Source organism: Ursus arctos, unplaced genomic scaffold, assembly GCF_023065955.2.
Source record: "Ursus arctos isolate Adak ecotype North America unplaced genomic scaffold, UrsArc2.0 scaffold_2, whole genome shotgun sequence".
Lineage (NCBI taxonomy): Eukaryota > Metazoa > Chordata > Mammalia > Carnivora > Ursidae > Ursus > Ursus arctos.
Genome location: NW_026622874.1, coordinates 65,417,411 through 65,434,233, shown reverse-complemented (window position 1 = coordinate 65,434,233; position 16,823 = coordinate 65,417,411). Strand labels below are relative to the sequence as shown.

The 16,823-nt window shown below is 58.3% G+C and overlaps 2 protein-coding genes across 8 annotated transcripts; both read right to left on the bottom strand.

Annotated features, from left to right (window-relative positions):
• Positions 1-805: 805 nt before the first annotated feature.
• On the bottom strand, positions 806-9,822 carry CRTC2 (CREB regulated transcription coactivator 2). 4 transcript variants are annotated; one of them, XM_057315444.1, is made up of 15 exons: positions 9,631-9,822; positions 6,923-7,024; positions 6,733-6,846; positions 6,116-6,180; positions 5,431-5,499; positions 5,153-5,256; positions 5,023-5,052; positions 4,788-4,867; positions 4,636-4,685; positions 4,280-4,524; positions 3,574-3,980; positions 2,222-2,491; positions 1,956-2,033; positions 1,570-1,756; positions 806-1,446 (listed from the first exon to the last, which is right to left on the bottom strand). In XM_057315444.1, the coding sequence occupies exons 1-15, from the start codon at positions 9,781-9,783 to the stop codon at positions 1,226-1,228; spliced, it is 2,175 nt and encodes a 724-aa protein (XP_057171427.1). In that variant the 5' UTR covers positions 9,784-9,822; the 3' UTR covers positions 806-1,225. The 4 variants fall into 4 exon arrangements, with proteins under 4 accessions (XP_057171427.1, XP_057171428.1, XP_057171429.1 ...); XM_057315445.1 differs by having other exon boundaries at positions 4,788-4,852; XM_057315446.1 differs by lacking the exon at positions 1,956-2,033.
• A 563-nt stretch (positions 9,823-10,385) lies between these two features.
• Positions 10,386-14,187, bottom strand: SLC39A1 (solute carrier family 39 member 1). Of its 4 annotated transcripts, none has more exons than XM_026485346.4 (5): positions 14,097-14,187; positions 13,811-13,930; positions 13,352-13,599; positions 13,050-13,180; positions 10,386-11,956 (listed from the first exon to the last, which is right to left on the bottom strand). In XM_026485346.4, exons 3-5 carry the CDS (start codon positions 13,536-13,538, stop codon positions 11,300-11,302), a joined length of 975 nt encoding a protein of 324 aa, XP_026341131.1. In that variant the 5' UTR covers positions 13,539-13,599; positions 13,811-13,930; positions 14,097-14,187; the 3' UTR covers positions 10,386-11,299. The 4 variants fall into 4 exon arrangements, with proteins under 4 accessions (XP_026341131.1, XP_026341129.1, XP_026341132.1 ...); XM_026485344.4 differs by having other exon boundaries at positions 13,352-13,561; XM_026485347.4 differs by having other exon boundaries at positions 13,352-13,561; positions 13,819-13,930.
• Between the last annotated feature and the right edge of the window lie 2,636 nt (positions 14,188-16,823).

Sequence of the window (16,823 nt, the reverse complement as noted above, 5' to 3'; positions counted from 1 at the left end):
GCCCAGGCTGCGCCGACCCAGCGACGCCCCTACTTCCAGGTTTAGGGCACACTGCATTCCCTGCGGGCCCGGGCCACAAGCTCTCAGTTCCCTTTTCTGAAAAGAACGAGGGCTTTGGAAAGAGGAAGAGGAGAGTAGTGGAGCTGGGGGTAGCAGGACGGACACCACTCCTCTGCCGGCTGCCGAGAAGAGCAGGGGGCAGGAGCTCACATGGTCGGAGGGCTGGCAGCCTGAGCCAGAAAGAGGAAGCCCCGTGGGGACACTGCGAGCAGGCCAGCACAGGATTAGTGGCACAGGGCAGGGAGGGGGGTGGGAATGCACGCACAGTACGGAGGCCCCGCGAAGACTGGGAGCATGAGGTCAGAGGCTGGCCAAATAACGCGTGACTTCTGGGTTCTCTGGGTATAAAAGGCCCACAAGGAAGAGGGAGCCAACCTGAGCCCTGCCTGGCATCCACAGTTGGTATAAAATCCTCCTGGGGAGGCTCCCTCAGCTAGAGGATCCTTGGGGCCAGCTGCCCCTGGGGACACATCAGACTGATCTCAGCCATCAGTTGCCTCCTCACCCCACTCACAGCCAGGGCCTGGACAGGTGGGAGGGCACAGGAGAGCATGTGTGCTGCCCTGGGAGCCTACATCCAGTCTGGACACCCATGTTCAATGCTGGGTACAAGTTCTGAGGCTAGGGCCCCTCCACAAACCACAACAGTGATGAGAAGATGCAAAAAGCGTACACGAAAGGGCCTGGCCCCAAGGATGCTCTAAATTCCCAAATGCATCCCCAAGAGTAGAAACCACACCGAGTGTTTGATATGATTTTTTTATTAACATATAATATATTTAATAAAAAATTATATCCACTCTGGCTCTCTCCTCCACTGCAAGGGGAAGAGTGGCGAGGGGCTGGCACTGCCCACCCCTAGGCATCCGGGCAAGCCCTGCCACCGGGGCTCCCCTCCACCCCTGACTTCCAACAGGCTCTGACCTCCAGACAGACGGTTCAAAGTTACAAGTGCTTTAGGCCCTCCCTTGAGCTCCCTCAGGCCTACCCCCTGTGCAGAATTCAGGGGCCACCTGGACAAGCCCCTGGCTTTTTCTTTCTTGGGATCCCTCGTTCATGTCAGAAAGAGGATCTGGGGGCAGAGTGGAGTCTCTACTGGCCAGGGGGAAGGGAGGAAGGAACAGTGGTGGGGCAGGGCCACGAAGAGGGGTGCTGACGAGGCCCCTCACTGCAGCCGGTCACTGCGGAATGAGTCCTCCACAGCAGGGTCGGGCAGCAGGGCACAGGGGTCGCTCAGCATGTGGAGCCCTTCCAGGCCCAGTGGCTCCATGCGCAGATCCTCCTCCAGCCCAAGTCCCAGCCCCAGCCCAGCCGCCGACACCTCAAAGCCAGGCACTCCGGCCAGGGCCGCTGCAATCTCCTTAGAGAAACCTGGGGAGGCCTCTCCTGTGTGAGCAGAAGAGATGGGTGAGAACCCGTGCCCTGTAAACTCTTCTAGGACCCCGATCTCTTGAGGCACCAGCAAAGGCGTCATCCCCTCCTTCCGTGGCCCCCCCACCCACTGCTCACCTGGGAGAATGATGTTGGGCCCTGAGGCATGGTGGGAACAGTGGGTCAAGTTCTGGTGGTTGAGGGCATGGGGGTCCTGAAGACTACTCACTGGCCCCTCACCCCCTAAAAATCCAGGCCCTTCAGAAAAGCCAGGGGGATCCAGCGCCAGGCTGGTTGATGGGCTCTCCATGCTGAACTGCTCCAGCTGCGGACACACAGACAGAGCCTGAGGAAGTGCACTTCAGAACTGGGTGTTCCATCGGCCCCTGCCCGCCCGCAAATACAGTCCGTTCGCCCAGCAAACACCCAGCCCCCACCCCAGGAGTAAGAGCAGCAACAGGGAGAAGGAAGCAAGCAGAGCACGCCAAGCACGCACAGGGCCCGGAGCAGTGTGGGCGCCGTACCTGCCGCGACAGAGCGTGTGCATGCCAGGAAGAGAACAAGTCAGAGCGGCCATCAAAGAGCACGCGGCGCGGAGACAGCTGGGGGACGGGGGAAGGAGTCGGGGGTCAAATGCCTCAGGCTGGCAGTGCTCTATTACCTGGGGGAGGGACGATCTCCCCCACCACCCCGATCTCCCAATTCGGAGCGCACCAGCGATAGTACACAGGCCCCTCTGACCCCCCCCCAACCCCTCCCCGGCTTCTAAGCCAGTGACCTGCGTACTCACGTTCCCCAGGCCGAAGTCACTCACTGACCGGTGGTAGGACTGCTGCCCGTGCCCACTGGAGCTGGGTGGGTACAGTGTCCCATAGTGCGGTGGCCGGCCTGGGGGCTGCCCACCTGAGGGCTGCATGGAGCAGGCCTGAGAGGACAGCCCTGGCTGCTGCAGAGGCTTTGGGGTGGGTGGCTGGCTGGGCAGAACCAAACTTGGGGGGCTGTATGGGCATGGAGGCAGCCGCTGGTCAGTGGACAGTCTGCTGGTATCCAGGGGTACACCCTGAAGAGAAGCAAGGAAAAAGAGAGAAGCTTACCCCTCGGTATAGCCCCAGGAGGAACTCGTCGTCAGAGTTTCCCACCCCGTGAAGCTGCCACCATCGTCAACACAAATGTGACGGCGTTCCATGGGGCACCCGGGGCTGGATGTCATCACTCGAACACGCATATCAGAACGAAAGTGACTGAGTGAGGCTGGCAGCGGGAGGCACAAGGAAACTGCTCCCATGCCAGGAGGCTGCCACACACCCCACAGGTGAGCGCCGCACACTGTGGACTGGAGGCCGGAGGCAGGGAGAGCAGGAAGGGGGAAGGGAGGTCAGACTCGCTCCAAGCTCCAAGGGAGCAGAGCCCTCGCTGGCCTGGCCTTCGTCTTTCCTCCAGGAACATGGAACACATTCCAGGGAAGGGTGGTGGAGGAGAGGAAGGAGGGGGGGCGGGGAGAGCCACGCATTTCGGCCTTGAGGAAAGAGCCATCAGCGAGGTTCTCGGTCCGCTCCCAACTCTTCCTAACTCGCTGAGTAAGCTTGGAAAGTACTTTCCCTCTGGGTAGTATCCTCATCTGTAACACGAAGAGACGAGGCTCCATGATCTGAGAGCCCCTGACTCTATGAAATCTGTGGAAGAAGGACAGCGATGGGAGAGGGGATGGGACAGGATGGAGGCACGAGAGACAGACAGACAAGGAAAGAAGCATGGGGAGAAAAGGGGAAGAAAAAGCTGTCATCTGCGGAGCACGCACCCGGGTGGGCACGGCCCAACCCCATCCCGTATGCACTTTCTGTGATCCTTGCAACAGCACCCTCGTGTTACAGGTGAGGATGCGAGGCTCACAGCCGGGATAGCACCTGTCCAAGGAGACCGCTAGGAAGAGGCGGGGTCGGGACGTGAGCCCGGAAGAGGCTTACCCAGAGTTTGTGCTCTTCAGGCAGGAGGAGGAGAGAGGGACAGAGAAACAGAAGGGGGTGCTGAGACAGGAGTACAGAAGTGAGGAGGGGGTATCTGAAGAAAGGAAGGTGGGAGGGAGCATATGGCAGGAAGAGCGGGGGAGGGAGACATACACGGACAGAAGGCAGCCACGCATACCTGAGTGATGGAGGACAAGGTGGGTGACATTGTTGGCGAAAACTGTTTGGGCAGCTGCTGTTGGGACCTTCTGGCGTCAGCTGGGCCCGCGGGCAAACTCAGGGGGCTGAGGGGCACACGGCGGTGGCGGGGGGAAGTTCCGGGGGTAGAAGCTGGGTAAGGGGGGGCACCCAGCACGGGAGATGAAGCAGAGGAGGAAGAAGTGGAGGAGGAGAGGGCCGGGGCACTGAGCGAGGGGTGGCCCAGGGAGGCGGTGGGCAGTGCGTGGCGGGCCAGGGAGGATGCAGGCAGGGAGGGGTGGCTGTGGGAGCCCTGGAGCTGCGGCTGGGGACTGCTCAGGGAGGCCTGGAGGTTGGGATTGCTCAGGGAGGACTGCAGGGATGGGTGGCTGAGAGGGGAGTGAAGTCCTGCAGGCACAGACAAAAAGCAGAGATGCCAACGTTACCGATGGGAGTCGGGCCCCTTTCTGCCCAGAACGGGGAGCAGTGACCAGACTATGGAAGTGGCAACACAACGTCCTTCCTGCTCTGTCCCTGACAGTGAGGTTGGCATGGCCCACCTGAGGGCTGCCTCCATCACATTTCCAGAAAAAGCCGCATCTGCCGTGAGGGAATCCTGGGGGAGGCCTGGTGGGGGCAGTCACGGGAGGCTCCCGGGTGCTCAAGCCCCCTACCCGGTCACCCCTCCAGCCAGGACAGCCACTCACCTGGTGCATCATAGCCCGGGCCCAGGCCCAGGCCCCCGCTGATGCCGAGGTGGGTCATGGTGTGGGTCAAATTGGAGGTACTGTTGCCCCCACTCAGGCTGGGGTAGGCTGTGTCCTCAGGGTCCAGGGGAGTGGGCAGTGGCGGGGGAAAGTGCAGGCTGGTGAGGTCAGGAAGGGAGCCGCCGGTGTTCATGGCAGGAGGGAGGACAGGCACACTGGCAGGCTGGTCAGGAGATGGGAAGATGCTGCAGGAGGGGCGGAAAAAGGCGGAGATGGGGACAGTGGTCAGGGAGGGGAGACAGAGGCTGGCCTCCCACATTTCCCTCAGCCCTCCGTCAACCTATAGAGGCACCTACTTAATTCCAGGGACTTCACAGGACCGAGGTCGGGAGGAGGATGAGGACAGCTGAGGAGAGAAGAAAGAATGTGGGAAAAGGAGGCCAGTGCTCAGCGAGGACCAGGAAAGACTTGCCCCACAGAAAGAAGGGGGGTAGTGGGCCACACCGACCTTCTTAGCATCCCATGGCTTCAGCAAATGCTTGTCATCCAGCAAGTTCTCCTCAATAGCAGGGACTTGAAAGAGAAAGACTGGCGATGAGAGGGTTGGAGAAGGAGCCAGTAAGGCAGGAGAGGAAGCAGAGGCGAGCGGGACGCAGTCCCGCTCCAGGGCCCTGCACGAAGCCCCCAACACCAGCCCAGAAATCCGTGGGCATCAGTGTCCACAAATGGCGAGGAACACATACCTTTGGAGTCCACGTCACCATCCAGAAAACCTACAAAGGATGCGGGAGAGTGGGCTACAGTCCGTACTTCTCTACACACTTCAAACAAAAGCTCCTCAGGTCACTCCCTGCCCAGGGCCAGGCCATTTACCTCCACGGCGGCTGGGCAGGAGGCTGGGAGGGGCAGGGCCTGGATAAGTGTCCTGAGGGCTGGGGTTCATCACACTGGTGTGAAGGGCAGAGTCGGAACTTGTCCTGGGGGGGGGGGGGGGATGACAGAGATGAGCGGCACCTGGGGCAGTGTTCCCAGTCCCCATGCCCTGCTCAGCAGGGGAAAACGCTAGCTGGGCTGGGACAGGGTGGGGCAAGGGAGCAGGGCCCAGAAACGACAGATAAGAGAAGTGGCCCAGAGAAGGCCAGGGCCATCACCTGTTCAGTGCAGATGGTAGTCGAAACAACTGGCCCTTCTCTGCAGGGAAACTGCCCCAGGGCATCGTCCTGGGTTGGAAACACAAGGTCATGAGGAGGAAGGCTAGCAAGAGGCAGGAAAGCAATGCCGGGGCTGGAGAGAGCTGGGCAGCTGAGGCGGACAGGGCCAGGGCTGAGATCCAGGGCCGCGCCTCCCTTCTGGTTCTTCTGCTCCCTGTGACCCATGACCCCTCTCCCATGATCGAGCTAAGACATCTGGAAATTCTCAACTTGTCTCTGCCAGGACAAACTGAATGGGAATCCTGGAGCCCCACAACTGGGCCGGTATGAGCACTGAGGATGACACGGATGGCGGAGGGTCAGAAATCTGAGGGCCAGAACACCACATCTGGCACCCTCTCGTGTGGAGAGGCAGCCATTCTCCCTCCCCAGACACACACACCCCAGCCAGCCCCCGTTACCACTGGTCCCGCACTGGCTGGACCGGGAGGCTTGGCTGCCCGTGTCAACATGGCCAAGTCTGGACTCTGACCCACCTACTGCACCTGCCCCTACCCCTCCCAGCCCTGCATTATGGAGGAGGTACCGCTCAAAGCCTGGCCCGGCAAGCCTAGCCCCAACCCAAGCTCCCTCCAGAGCCACGTCAGGGAGTGGACAGGAGATCCTGTCTGCCCTAGACACTGACCTCCGCCAGCTGGACTCCGGGGGAGGAGACAAGTAGGCAGGACTGTAGGGAGAGCTGTCGACGTGAGCAGCACCAGTTAAGGAGAAAGGGAGGAGAAGACAGAGGGGACAGAGACCAGATAAGAGGAGAACACTGGAGGAGGTGGGTGAGTTGTTTTAAGAAGCAAGTACCTCCCTCCTCTTCCACAAGGGGCAACGACAGGGCCAAAGAATGGAAGAGAAAAAGGGAACCAGGCCCAGTAGAGTTGGAAAAAATAAGGGAGAATAACCGGACAGGGCGTGAGAAACAGGTCTATGAAAGTCTCTGAGACTGAAAGTTACCCACAGAAAGGTGAGGGAAAATGTGGAGAACCAAACTCCCTTCAGCAGGAGATGTACGTCCTGCCTCTGGCAGCAAAGAGCAAGAGGAAGGCAGTGAGAGCCAGCCGGACACTGAGCCGCGGCCATCAAAGGAGCAGCACTGACACCCGGGCCGCAGGTGGCTTTTCCGGGAGGCTGGTAACAGACGGGGACTGAACCGCACACAGAGTCCCTTCCTACCACGAGTTCCCAAGGACGCCCTTCCCCTCCGCCCCCCAGACTCCCCAAACCCTCAGTGAAGGAAGTGAAGGATATGTGGCGGGGGTAGCGGCGGAGCGGGGACACCATCCTTCGAGGGTCTCGCTGCACTCGCTCCACCAGCCCATGGTGCCGAGTGCCCCGAGACGAATCCAGAGGCGAGTGGAGGGGGCTCTGCCAAAAGAGACAGGTAGGTCAACAGGGGAAGTCGCTTAGAGCCTGTGCTCCCCCTCGGCTGGCGTCCACTTACCTGGAACTCGGCCAAGCCACAGCCAATCTGGTTAACATTGGGCAGAGAGCCGCCGTAATGGGGGCCCCTTGTGTACGCCAGCCGCAGCTTCTGGGCCTGTAACTGAGGCAGGGAGGACAGATAGGGGTGTCAGGGAGGATTCTGACCACTGCTCCCTCTCCTTTGGCCACTCCTGCCCTCTGTCTCCAGGGCACGCCGCTACCACTGGTGCATCTAGGAGAGCCGCCAGAAGAAAAGCCAGTGCCTGGCGGGCCGGGTGCAAAGAGTCCGCCCGGCTCTTCTGCAGGCCGCCCTCATCGGCACCGCTCATGGCTGGCATTGCCCTGCCAGGCAGGGCCTGACACTCTGCTCGGGGCCTGTCCCAGTTGGCATCCATCTAGACAGAGTCCCTGAGGGGCTGCCAGGAGCCCCCAAGCTAGTCACATGGGTGAACTCCTGGGAAGGGTGCCTATTAGGCATCTCCATTTCCCTTCCAGATGCGTCCAGAACTAATTGGAACATGAGGGGAAGGGGAAGGCCACAGGTGGATGCTACAGAGCCATTATTGCCAACCTCTTTCCTTCCCACTCTGGACGGTACAGGCTTCTAGGCTCTGCCACTTGCCAAGCTCAGGAAAGCTGCGCACAGCCTGCATCGCCCTAACTAGAACGGCTAGGAAATGACGGCTCTCCTACTGGAAAAACAATGCCAAAACCAAGAAGCAGTCTTCTTCTACCTAGTTCTAAAGTCCCTGAAGGGACAGGGGAGCCTTGAGAACAGTGGTTTGGAGAGGGAGCAATCACGCAGTTCACCCTGGCCTGATCCCTGCTTTGGGGAGAGGTATCTGGCACTGCAGCGAGACATCACAACCCTCAGTCTGGCACGGCGTTAGTCTGTCTACAGATTCTAAGTCCTTCTGTGAGAGGTGAACACCTACTGCTGAGGCTCAACCCCTGCAACCCACCAAAAAAGACTCAAGGCAGCTGATGAACTTCTTGGGGTCACGCACTCTTGTGCAGACGCCAACGTCAGAATTGACTTTCTGTTCCAAGAGGTCAGCCCACTGAGTTTAGCAGACACTATGTAAACCTTTGGGCCACTCAAGATCGCTATTAGTGTATGTGCTAACCCCAGCCTCTTGGTCCTATAGGCCCCTGTGGCTGTATCTACCTCAAAAGAGTCCTCTCAGCTAAGCTAAGCCCCAGACTGCCAATCTCTAGCTTCAGACTCCTGGGTCCTCACGTCCTGGCCTTGTGCACCCACTAGACGTTTATGAGCAGCAGAGAAGTCACCTGTAGTGGCAAGGTGGGCAGAAGGGGTGTTTGGACAAACCAAGGCGCTAAAAAAACAAAGGTCTAAGCTCTGAGCTTCTCACAGCCTTTCTGTTTGCATCCAAACCGTAAAATCCCACCCTGCCTCTGCTGGAGTCACAGTCTAGACAGAGGACAGGGCCTCAAGCCGAGCCCCTTGCTCACCTTCTTGCCTCTGCACCCACCATGATCAAAAGCTCCACAGGGGAAGGTGTCCACAGCTAGAGCATTTAGAGGGAGTTTGTGTGCATGTGTTTGCACATACGGGAGCGCACACACAGGATTTGCTCCCCCCCAACTCTCTCTGTTCTGACTCCCACAAACTAGGCCACATGGTCTCTAGAGGCCCAAGGGGGAAAAAACACAGGAAAAACTAACAGTTAGGGGAGACACAAGCAAGAGTACAACCAGAGTCATAGCGATAGATGCAACCACAGTCAGATCAGCAAAAAGAGCTTCGAAATGTACTTCTGTTCCACCATCTCCCGTGAGCTCCTTCCAGCTCCCTGCCCTGAGGGATCACGGCAGTAGCCTCACCTGCTGCTTTGAGAATAACGTGTCCCTAAATTAGGACTGCATACCAGCTGGGCAGACTCCCACCCTCACTCCCTCTGATACTCAGCCCCGGGGAAGCAAAAAACAAGGCCAGAGGGGCTTCAAAGGCAACTGTGCCAGGATGCCTTTTTTCTGGAACTGCTTAGGAATGAATATCCCCTGCCCCCCCCCCCCCCCGCCCCAGAAGACCCTCCGAGGCACCTTATAACTGACCCACACAGCAGCCATCTTCCTAGAAAGCTCAGCAAATCTAACCTATAGCCAACTGGTTACCCGCTTTGCAGCTTCAAAGTCCTACCTCCCCTTCGCGGCGGCCAGGGCAAAACATCAAGCAGTCTGTGAGCAATGGACCTCACCTTCATTCACGTCAGGAAACCACAAGAAATATTTGAAAAAGGAAGCAAAGGGAAGGGACGCAGGAGGGGACTTCCTGCCCCACTAGACCCAGCGCTGCGGCGCAAACCACTCAAGGGGCCCTTTCCCGAAGGTACTAAAGTGCCGAGAGTGGCAAAGGAGGGCAGAGAGACCAGACTGGAGGCGATCACCGACTCGGAGGGGCCGGGCTGGGGCAAGCGGACCATGCCCCTCGCCACAGCCCAAGCTCGGGGTGCTGCAGTAGCTTCCCCAGGGACTCAATCAGGGATGCACGGGACCGCCGACGGCCGCCGCCCCCACGCGGCCCCCGCTGGCTCCCCGGCCTCCCCCGCAAGCCCGTCTTCCTGCCCCTCGGCCCTCCACCCGCGCCTCCCGGACCGCGGCGGCCCCGCTCCGCCTCCCTCGCGGCGGCGCCCGCCCCCGCCCCGCCTCCCGGCGCCCCGCTCCGGGACTGCTCCCTCTGCTCCCGCTCCCCCGGCGGCCCCTCACCCGGGTGGAGCCGATGTCCATCATCACCTCCTCGAAGGCCGCAGTCTCTTCGGCCTGACGCTGCTTCTGCAGCGCGATCTTCTCGCTGAACTTGCGCGGATTGGAAGCTGCGGCCGTGGCCGAGCCGGGCCCGTTCGCGCCCGCCGTCGCCATCTTCCCCGTGCGTCCCTCCCCGCCACCCTCCCGGACAAGCCACGGCCCCGCCGCGGGCCCCGGCCCGCGCCTCCAGCCGCAGCCGCCGCCGCCGCCGCCGCCGCCTCGGCGAGCACCGCGAACCCGGCCCCAGCCTAGCCCGGACCTGTCGCGCGCGGGGGGCCGCCGGGAACTGTAGTTTGTTTACGTGACCCCTGCGCGGCCCCAGGCGAGCAGCTCGGACAGGAAGCGGACTCCATTTCCCACAAGCCCTGTGGCTCCGGGGCCTCGGAACCTGGCTCCTCCCCCTCGGCTCCTCCCTGCGCGGGGCAAGCTGGGAAAAGTAGTTCTAAGTTGGTCTTGAGGCTCCGAGTGCGAAGGGGAGCGGGATGCGGGAGAGGGAAGGATTGGGGAGGAAGGGGAAGGGGTGGAGACAGGGCGAGAAGGAAGGAAGGAACAAAAGAGGGAAAAATCTGGGTCTTCAGGGAACTGGGACTACGGAACCTGAATGAAAACAGGGATATTAAACAGCAGGGATATTAAAACAGGTATAAACGTGTGGGACTCAGACTGGCAACGTGCCCACCCCTTGCCCAAGACAAATGAATCAGACACTGTACAAATGTATAGAAACATCTTTTATTTGGGTAACAAGTCCCAAAACAGGTCAGTTAGTAAAATAGATTCTAGAGAACATGGCTCTATCCACAGCCCTCCCTCCCCAAAAATAGCTGGGGGTGAGCCTTCCCCTTGGGCTCCTCTGGTATAAAAAAGTTTGGCAGCTCAGTATTTCTCATCTGGGCATGGGGCACCATGTCCATATTCAGTACTCCTAGGGTGCAGTCGTGGTGGGGGCCATAGCTCTGGCAACCCTCCCCCAACCTCAACTCAGCAAACACGGCTGCCTCCAACTAAAGAGCAAGCAGGGCCCCTCCGCTGAGGTGCTGGGCAGGGTTCAGGGCCATCACTGTGCTTTTTGACAAAGAGGAAAGGGATTTATTTGGCACTTTAAAAAACAGAGAAGTGAGAAGGACTAGAAGAGCCAGAGAAGGTACCTAAACTGGCAGGAAGAGGCCATTTGGCGCTAGTCCCCTGGGAGAAGGGAAGCGGGAGATAGAGTACGAGCTAAGAAAAGTAGGAGTCCACTTCACCCCAAGTGACAGAGGGCTGAAATGGGCTAGAACCAGCAGGACTGCTGACTCTGGGCTGTGCCTTCTCTACACCTCCATCCCACAGCAGCTGGGTACCTGCCCCAAGCCCTCCCATTGTCAGCTCGTCCCTGTATGTAGTGTCTGACCCAGCATTCTAGCACTCAGTGTCTTCCCCAATATGAATCACTGATCATGTTTTTAGTGATCTGACTATCCCTTCTCTGTTGGGGCCAAGCTCTTGTCTACCACATCCCTCTCATTGGTCAGATAGTCCCAAAGACTCCATCCCTATCTCCCAGAGAACCCTTTGATCTTCAGTCCTCCCTTCCCCACTCCTTATTCTCATACACTGGGGAAGGCAAGGAAGGTCAGGGCACCTGGAGCCCCTAGACTTGGATGAAGAGCAGGCCAGTGAGCAGGGCAAAGCCTGCGAGCAGCAGGATGACCTTGAGGACCCTCTGCTCAGAAGCGGCCAGCTCCTGGGGCAGGATTTCCAGGAAGGTAATATAGAGAAAGGTGCCAGCTGCCATGCCCTCCAGCACAGACTGGGCCAGCTGGTGCAGTGGCCCAGCCGACTCTGCCAGAGCTGCACCCAGCCCAATGCCCAGGGGTGTCATGCATGAGAAGAGGATCCCACAGCCAGCTACCACCTGCGCTCGCAGACGGCTCTGTAGCAGCCGCAGGGACAAGCTGACTGCCAGAACACCCTTGTGGAGCAGCAGAGCCAGGCACAGCTCCATGGCCCGAGCCCGGTCTCGCTGCAGCCCCACCGCCAGTCCCTCAAACACTGAGTGCAGGGCCAGGGAGAAAACCAGTACGCAGGCACGCAGGGCTGAGGGGGCTGCTGGGGCTCCACCTGCCTGTGGGACCCCTGGCCCATCATGCCAGTGCTGTGGCCCACCATTTGCCGTTCCCAGCAGAGCCCTCGTCTCCTCTCGAGGTGGTGGCCCTGACTGCTCCTTGTAAGCTAGTGTGATCTGCTCCATCACCAGGACCAGGAAGAAGCCCATTGCCAAGATGAACTCTTGTAGGGGGAACTGGAGCTGTGGGCAGATAGGGCAGCAAGAAGTTCAGGAGACAGGCCACGAATGGGGAAGAGGAGTCAAATTCAGAGTCTCAAGGAGTCCCCCAAAGATGCAGGGCTACTCTCAATTACACAAACATTATAGTGTCACTTGCAGTACTACCTATAGACCGTTTCTCAACTTTGGCACTATTAAAAATTTGGGCTGGATAATTCTTCATTTTGGAGGGCTCTCCTATGCTCGGTAGGGTATGTAACAGCGTCCCTAGCCTGTACCCGTTAGATGCCAAGAGCAAACACAAAGCCTTCCTTCCCCCAGGCTGTGACAACCAAAAATGTCTCCAGACACTACCAAATGTTTCCTGTGAAGGGGGCGCAAAACCACCCCCAGCTGAGTGACTGACGCAGATTACACAAAGCGTGACACGCAGGCGTGCACACACACACACACACACACACACACACGGGATCCCATGTTGCCCACCTCAGCAAACGCTCACACACACATGCTATCACGGGGCCATTCAGATTTACACATAGTCACACGGGGCCACAGGTCACTCAGTCCCAGAAGGTACATCCTGTGTTACTTCCCCAGTCTTAGGAAGAGGAAGAACACAGGGTGCCTTCCCGGCACCTCCACACAACTGTCTCAGTTTTTCCCATGAGACTTTCCTATGCTGTGTCCTTGACCGTCTTCACATCCTGCTTCCTTGGGTTATGGCATTTTTGGTCAGAACTCCAGGGCTCCCACCCTTCCCAGGCCTGTAGGGTCCTCTACTGCCAACCCCTTCAGCAAAGTGGTGTGAACATGAAGATGATTCTTGGAGGCTGGGACTGAGAAACTCACAGAACAGATCACATGCCTGGTAAGAGGCTCCTCTCAGTGTCCCAGTGAGTGCAGAGCAGTCACAGAGGGGCTGGGGGCAAAGGGGAGCACCCAGGAAGAGTTACGCCCCATAACTAAAAAGCACAATTCACAGGGTCCCACGCTAGGTGCCTGTCACACGGTCATGGAGCGTCCCAGGAAGAGATCCGATCGAGCCACCTCTCCACCAGGTTGACTGAACGCACCCCCACACACAGGGTCACATGCAGCAGCAAGGGCTCACCGTCACGTGCAGGGCTGCTAGGGCCTCATCTATGGCAGCCAAGTAGTCAGGCAGTAGGTCCAGAAGACAGGTGGCCAGAAAGACACCCCCGGCGAAGCAGCTTACTAGGCTCAAGGCTTTTTGGCGGGAGGCTGGACAGGAGTGGAGCACGGACAGGAGTGAGCAATGAACCCCCGCAAGCCTCACTGCCCCAACCCAAGCAATGGTCACTCTGGCCTTCCCCTCTTTAGGGGGAACGTCCTCAGCGCCCAGGGCCCTCCCTAACCCAAGCCTAGGAGGCAGCAGGGACAGGAGAGGCTCACCCGAGGCTTCCGGGCCGGCCCCAGGCCGGCGCAGCACGCAGATGGGCACCAGACTGCAGAGGAGCGTGAGCAAGAGCAGCAGCACCAGGGCCCCCATTTTCACCTCCAGCCCCACGGGCCCTGGGGGCTCCGAGGCCACGGCCTCCGGGCGCCACACCAGGAGCTCTGGCTCTCCCCAGGGCCCCATGGTGGCTGTAGCTGCTCCAACAACTGTCGGACCGAAGACAAAACGAGGGCGGCAATGGTCACTTGGAGATGGGGTCAAGCAGAGGGGAGAGCTGGTCAGCAGAGGGGAGCTCCCTCACCCTGCCGCCCTCCGACCTCCCCAGCCCGGTGTGACTCATGCACTCCTGGACTGGGAACGGTCCCCTTCCCCCGCAGACTGCGCCCCGTCAGATGGCTCATTCGGGGACCCCGCGAGGGGGATCCGGCGTCGGGGCGGTGTGGATGTCTCATTACCCTTTCACCTGGAGCTCGGTCCTCCCGGGAGAGGAGAGGCCGGGCCCCCCGCAGGAGGGAGCGGACGGAGCCGAGAGGGTCGGGCTGCGCAGAGGTGTCGCGGGGAGCTTCGTGGGCCACCTGGGCAGGGCGAGTTTGGGGCTGGATCACTCCCCGCTCCCGTTTCCCCGGCGCCGCGCCGGAAGCGGAGAGCGGCGGGCAGACGGCCACCGCCAGGGGCCCCAGGCACCGGGGTCGCGGCGGGCGCCCAAGCCGCCCAGCCCGCACGGCCGGGGCGCACACTCACCTCGCCAGGGTCCCCCTCCGGCGTAGCCGCCGTGTTCCGCCGCGACTCAGGACCCCGCCCCGCCGCGTCCCGCCTCCCCGCCGCCGCCGGCCAATGACGGCGCCCGGAGGGCGGGGCCCGGCCGGAGTGACGTGCTCTGGGGGCAATCAGAGGCCGGCGGGCCGGCTGGCGGGGGCGGCGCGAGGCTGCGAGGGGGCGGGCCCAGGGGCTGCGGGCATGGGGCGCCGCGGGGCTGTCGGGCTGGCCGGGCTGGCCGGAAGCTAGAACGCAGCGGGCGAGGCGGGAGTTCAGGCCCACCCCGCGTTCCCAAGTCTTCCGCTCCGCACCGCTGAGGTGTTCTTCCTGGTCTTGGGTAGCGTCTTCTCAGCTCTCTCTCGGACCCCTTCTGCGCACCTTGGCGCCAGAGGGAAAACATTCTCTTCTTAGGACTGACTTCCTTGCTTGACTTCCCTCTCCAGCACCCACAGCAAAGGGAGAGAGACCAGGCAGAATTGGGAAAGGCAAATGGCAAAGAGAGGGCGTTTCTTGAAAATAACCCCTTCTTGACTACCAGTGGCCTGAGCGCACTTCAGCGCAGCCTTCCGTCTTCTCTGGGAGTGTGCCGGGACCTGGGGGGACCCAGCCGAGGGGTGGCCCAAACCCTGCCCAGTGACCACCCTTACCACGCCTCAGGGCACGAACCAGGTTCTCTCCAAACTCACCTTGAACTCTGCGACTCCTCTCCCCCAAGCCCTGCCGGCCTCCCTTCTGTTTTCTGTTCCTAGATTACACCAAAGTATTTTCAACTCAGGACCCTCATTGTTTCCTTAGCCTGGATCCTTTGACCCACATTCCCTGTGCTATCAGAATCTTCCTCTAACCTCATGGGAGGGTAGGATGTAAAAGAGGAAATGAAGAAGGGGGCTCATCCCAGTCTTTGCAAAGGCGAAAAGACCTCATTGTCTCAAGAAGACCTGGGAGTAATGTCTCTGAGGCTCTGGAAATGGAGGCCCTCAACTTCCTTGAGAAAAGAGGGAATGTGAGGACTTTTTGAGGGAGCGAGCCCAGGAGAAAGGAATCAGATAGGACTTTAAGATCAGGATAAGTGAAATGGGATAGTACTGTACCATCATTTAATAATTATTATTGCAGAAAAGAAAAAAATTGTCGTTGCTGTTCCAGGCTCTTAAAGGTAAAAATTACTGTTAAGAGGAAACACCGGGGCGCTTGGGTAACTCAGTCAGTTAAGCGTCTGCCTTCAGCTCAGGTCATGATCCCAGGGTCCTGGGAGCCTGCTTCTCCCTCTCCTTTTGCCCCTCCCCCAGGCTTGCGTGTGTGCCTGCTCTCTCAAATAAATAAATAAAAATTTAGGGGAACCTGTGTGGCTCAGTTAAGCATCTGCCTTCGGCTCAGGGCATGATCCAAGAGTCCTGGGATTGAGCCCCACGTCGGGCTCCCTGCTCTGCTGGGAAGCTTGCTTCTTCCTCTCCCACTCCCCCTGCTTGTGTTCCCTCTCTCCCTGGCTGTTTCTCTCTCTGTCAAATAAATAAATAAAATCTTTAAAAAAATTTTTTTTAATTTTTAAAAAGAGGAAACTCCAAATTATTTGAGAGAATGTTGTGCATGCTGCAGTTTGTGGTAAATTATGCTTTCAAGACTATTTTTTTTAAAGATTTATTTATTTATTTTAGAGACAGAGACAGCATGAGTGGGAGGGGCAGAAGGAAAGGGAGAGAGAATCTCAGAGTCAACACTGAACACAAAGCCTGACACAGGGCTTGATCCCAAGACCTGGAGATCATGACCTGAGCAGAAACCAAGAGTTGGATGCCTAACCAACTGTGTCACCTTAAGATTATTGGTCATTAGTAACATTAACAAGGAATCATGGACTGGGAGACAGGATACCTGGGTACTTGTCCCAGCTCTACCTTAATTTTTTTAAAAAGATTTTATTTATTTGAGAAAGAGAGAGTGAGCAGAGAGAGAGGCAGACTGAGAGAGAGAATCCTGAAGCAGTCTCCCTGCTGGGGGCAGAGCCCAATGTGGGACTCGATCCCAGGACCCTGAGATCATGACCTGAGCCGAAATCAAGAGTCAGACGCTTAACCAACTGAGCCACCCAGGCACCCCAATTTGTTTTTTAATATTAATTTTTTAATGTATTTTTTAAATTTTTTTCTTAAAGTAAGGTCTATGCCAAACGTGGGGCTTGAACTCACAACCCTGAGATCAAAAGTTGCATGTTCCACTGGCTGAGCCAGCCAGGCATCTCTCTACCTTAATTTGATGTGTGACCTGAAGCAAGTCATTTTCCCTCTCAGGAACTTGATAAAGCAGGTGAAAGAGGGAAGTCAGACTAGAAGATGATGCCAGAGGTTCCTTTCAGTTCTAATTAGTGGAAGCTGATTATATTTTCCTCGTAATCATCTCTGCACATGCAACCTGCAGGAAGCCCTTTGAAACCTTTCTTGGTCTAGGAAAGATCAAGGCAAGGACAGCTCTGCTTTCCTTAGAGCTCTACATCACTCTGGGAAGCCTGCTTTGAATGCAGGAAGATGCAGGAAGATGAGCAGGAAATTCAAGAAAGCCCCAGCAAGATAGCTTAGCATAGTAGTGCAAAGAATGTAGGCTCAGGCATCCAAACCTCAGTTCTACTTACAGAGTAACCTTGAGAAAGTTACTTCTCTCTTCCAGCTATGACTTGCTACGAGAAGTATATGAGTAATGTGAAAATGCCTGACCATC

Excerpts from the sequence above, each read along its gene's own strand:
- CRTC2 (XM_057315444.1), bottom strand. The coding sequence starts at position 9,783 with ATGGCGACGGCGGGCGCGAACGGGCCCGGCTCGGCCACGGCCGCAGCT. Across the intron at positions 5,053-5,152 it reads CCTGCCCAGCCGCCGTGGAG|GTTTTCTGGATGGTGACGTG; the intron begins GTAAATGGCCTG and ends CATCCTTTGTAG. Across the intron at positions 4,686-4,787 it reads AGCCATGGGATGCTAAGAAG|CTGTCCTCATCCTCCTCCCG; the intron begins GTCGGTGTGGCC and ends TTCTCTCCTCAG.
- SLC39A1 (XM_026485346.4), bottom strand. The coding sequence starts at position 13,538 with ATGGGGCCCTGGGGAGAGCCAGAGCTCCTGGTGTGGCGCCCGGAGGCC. Across the intron at positions 13,181-13,351 it reads GGCCGGCCCGGAAGCCTCGG|CCTCCCGCCAAAAAGCCTTG; the intron begins GTGAGCCTCTCC and ends ACTCCTGTCCAG. Across the intron at positions 11,957-13,049 it reads TAGCAGCCCTGCACGTGACG|CTCCAGTTCCCCCTACAAGA; the intron begins GTGAGCCCTTGC and ends ATCTGCCCACAG.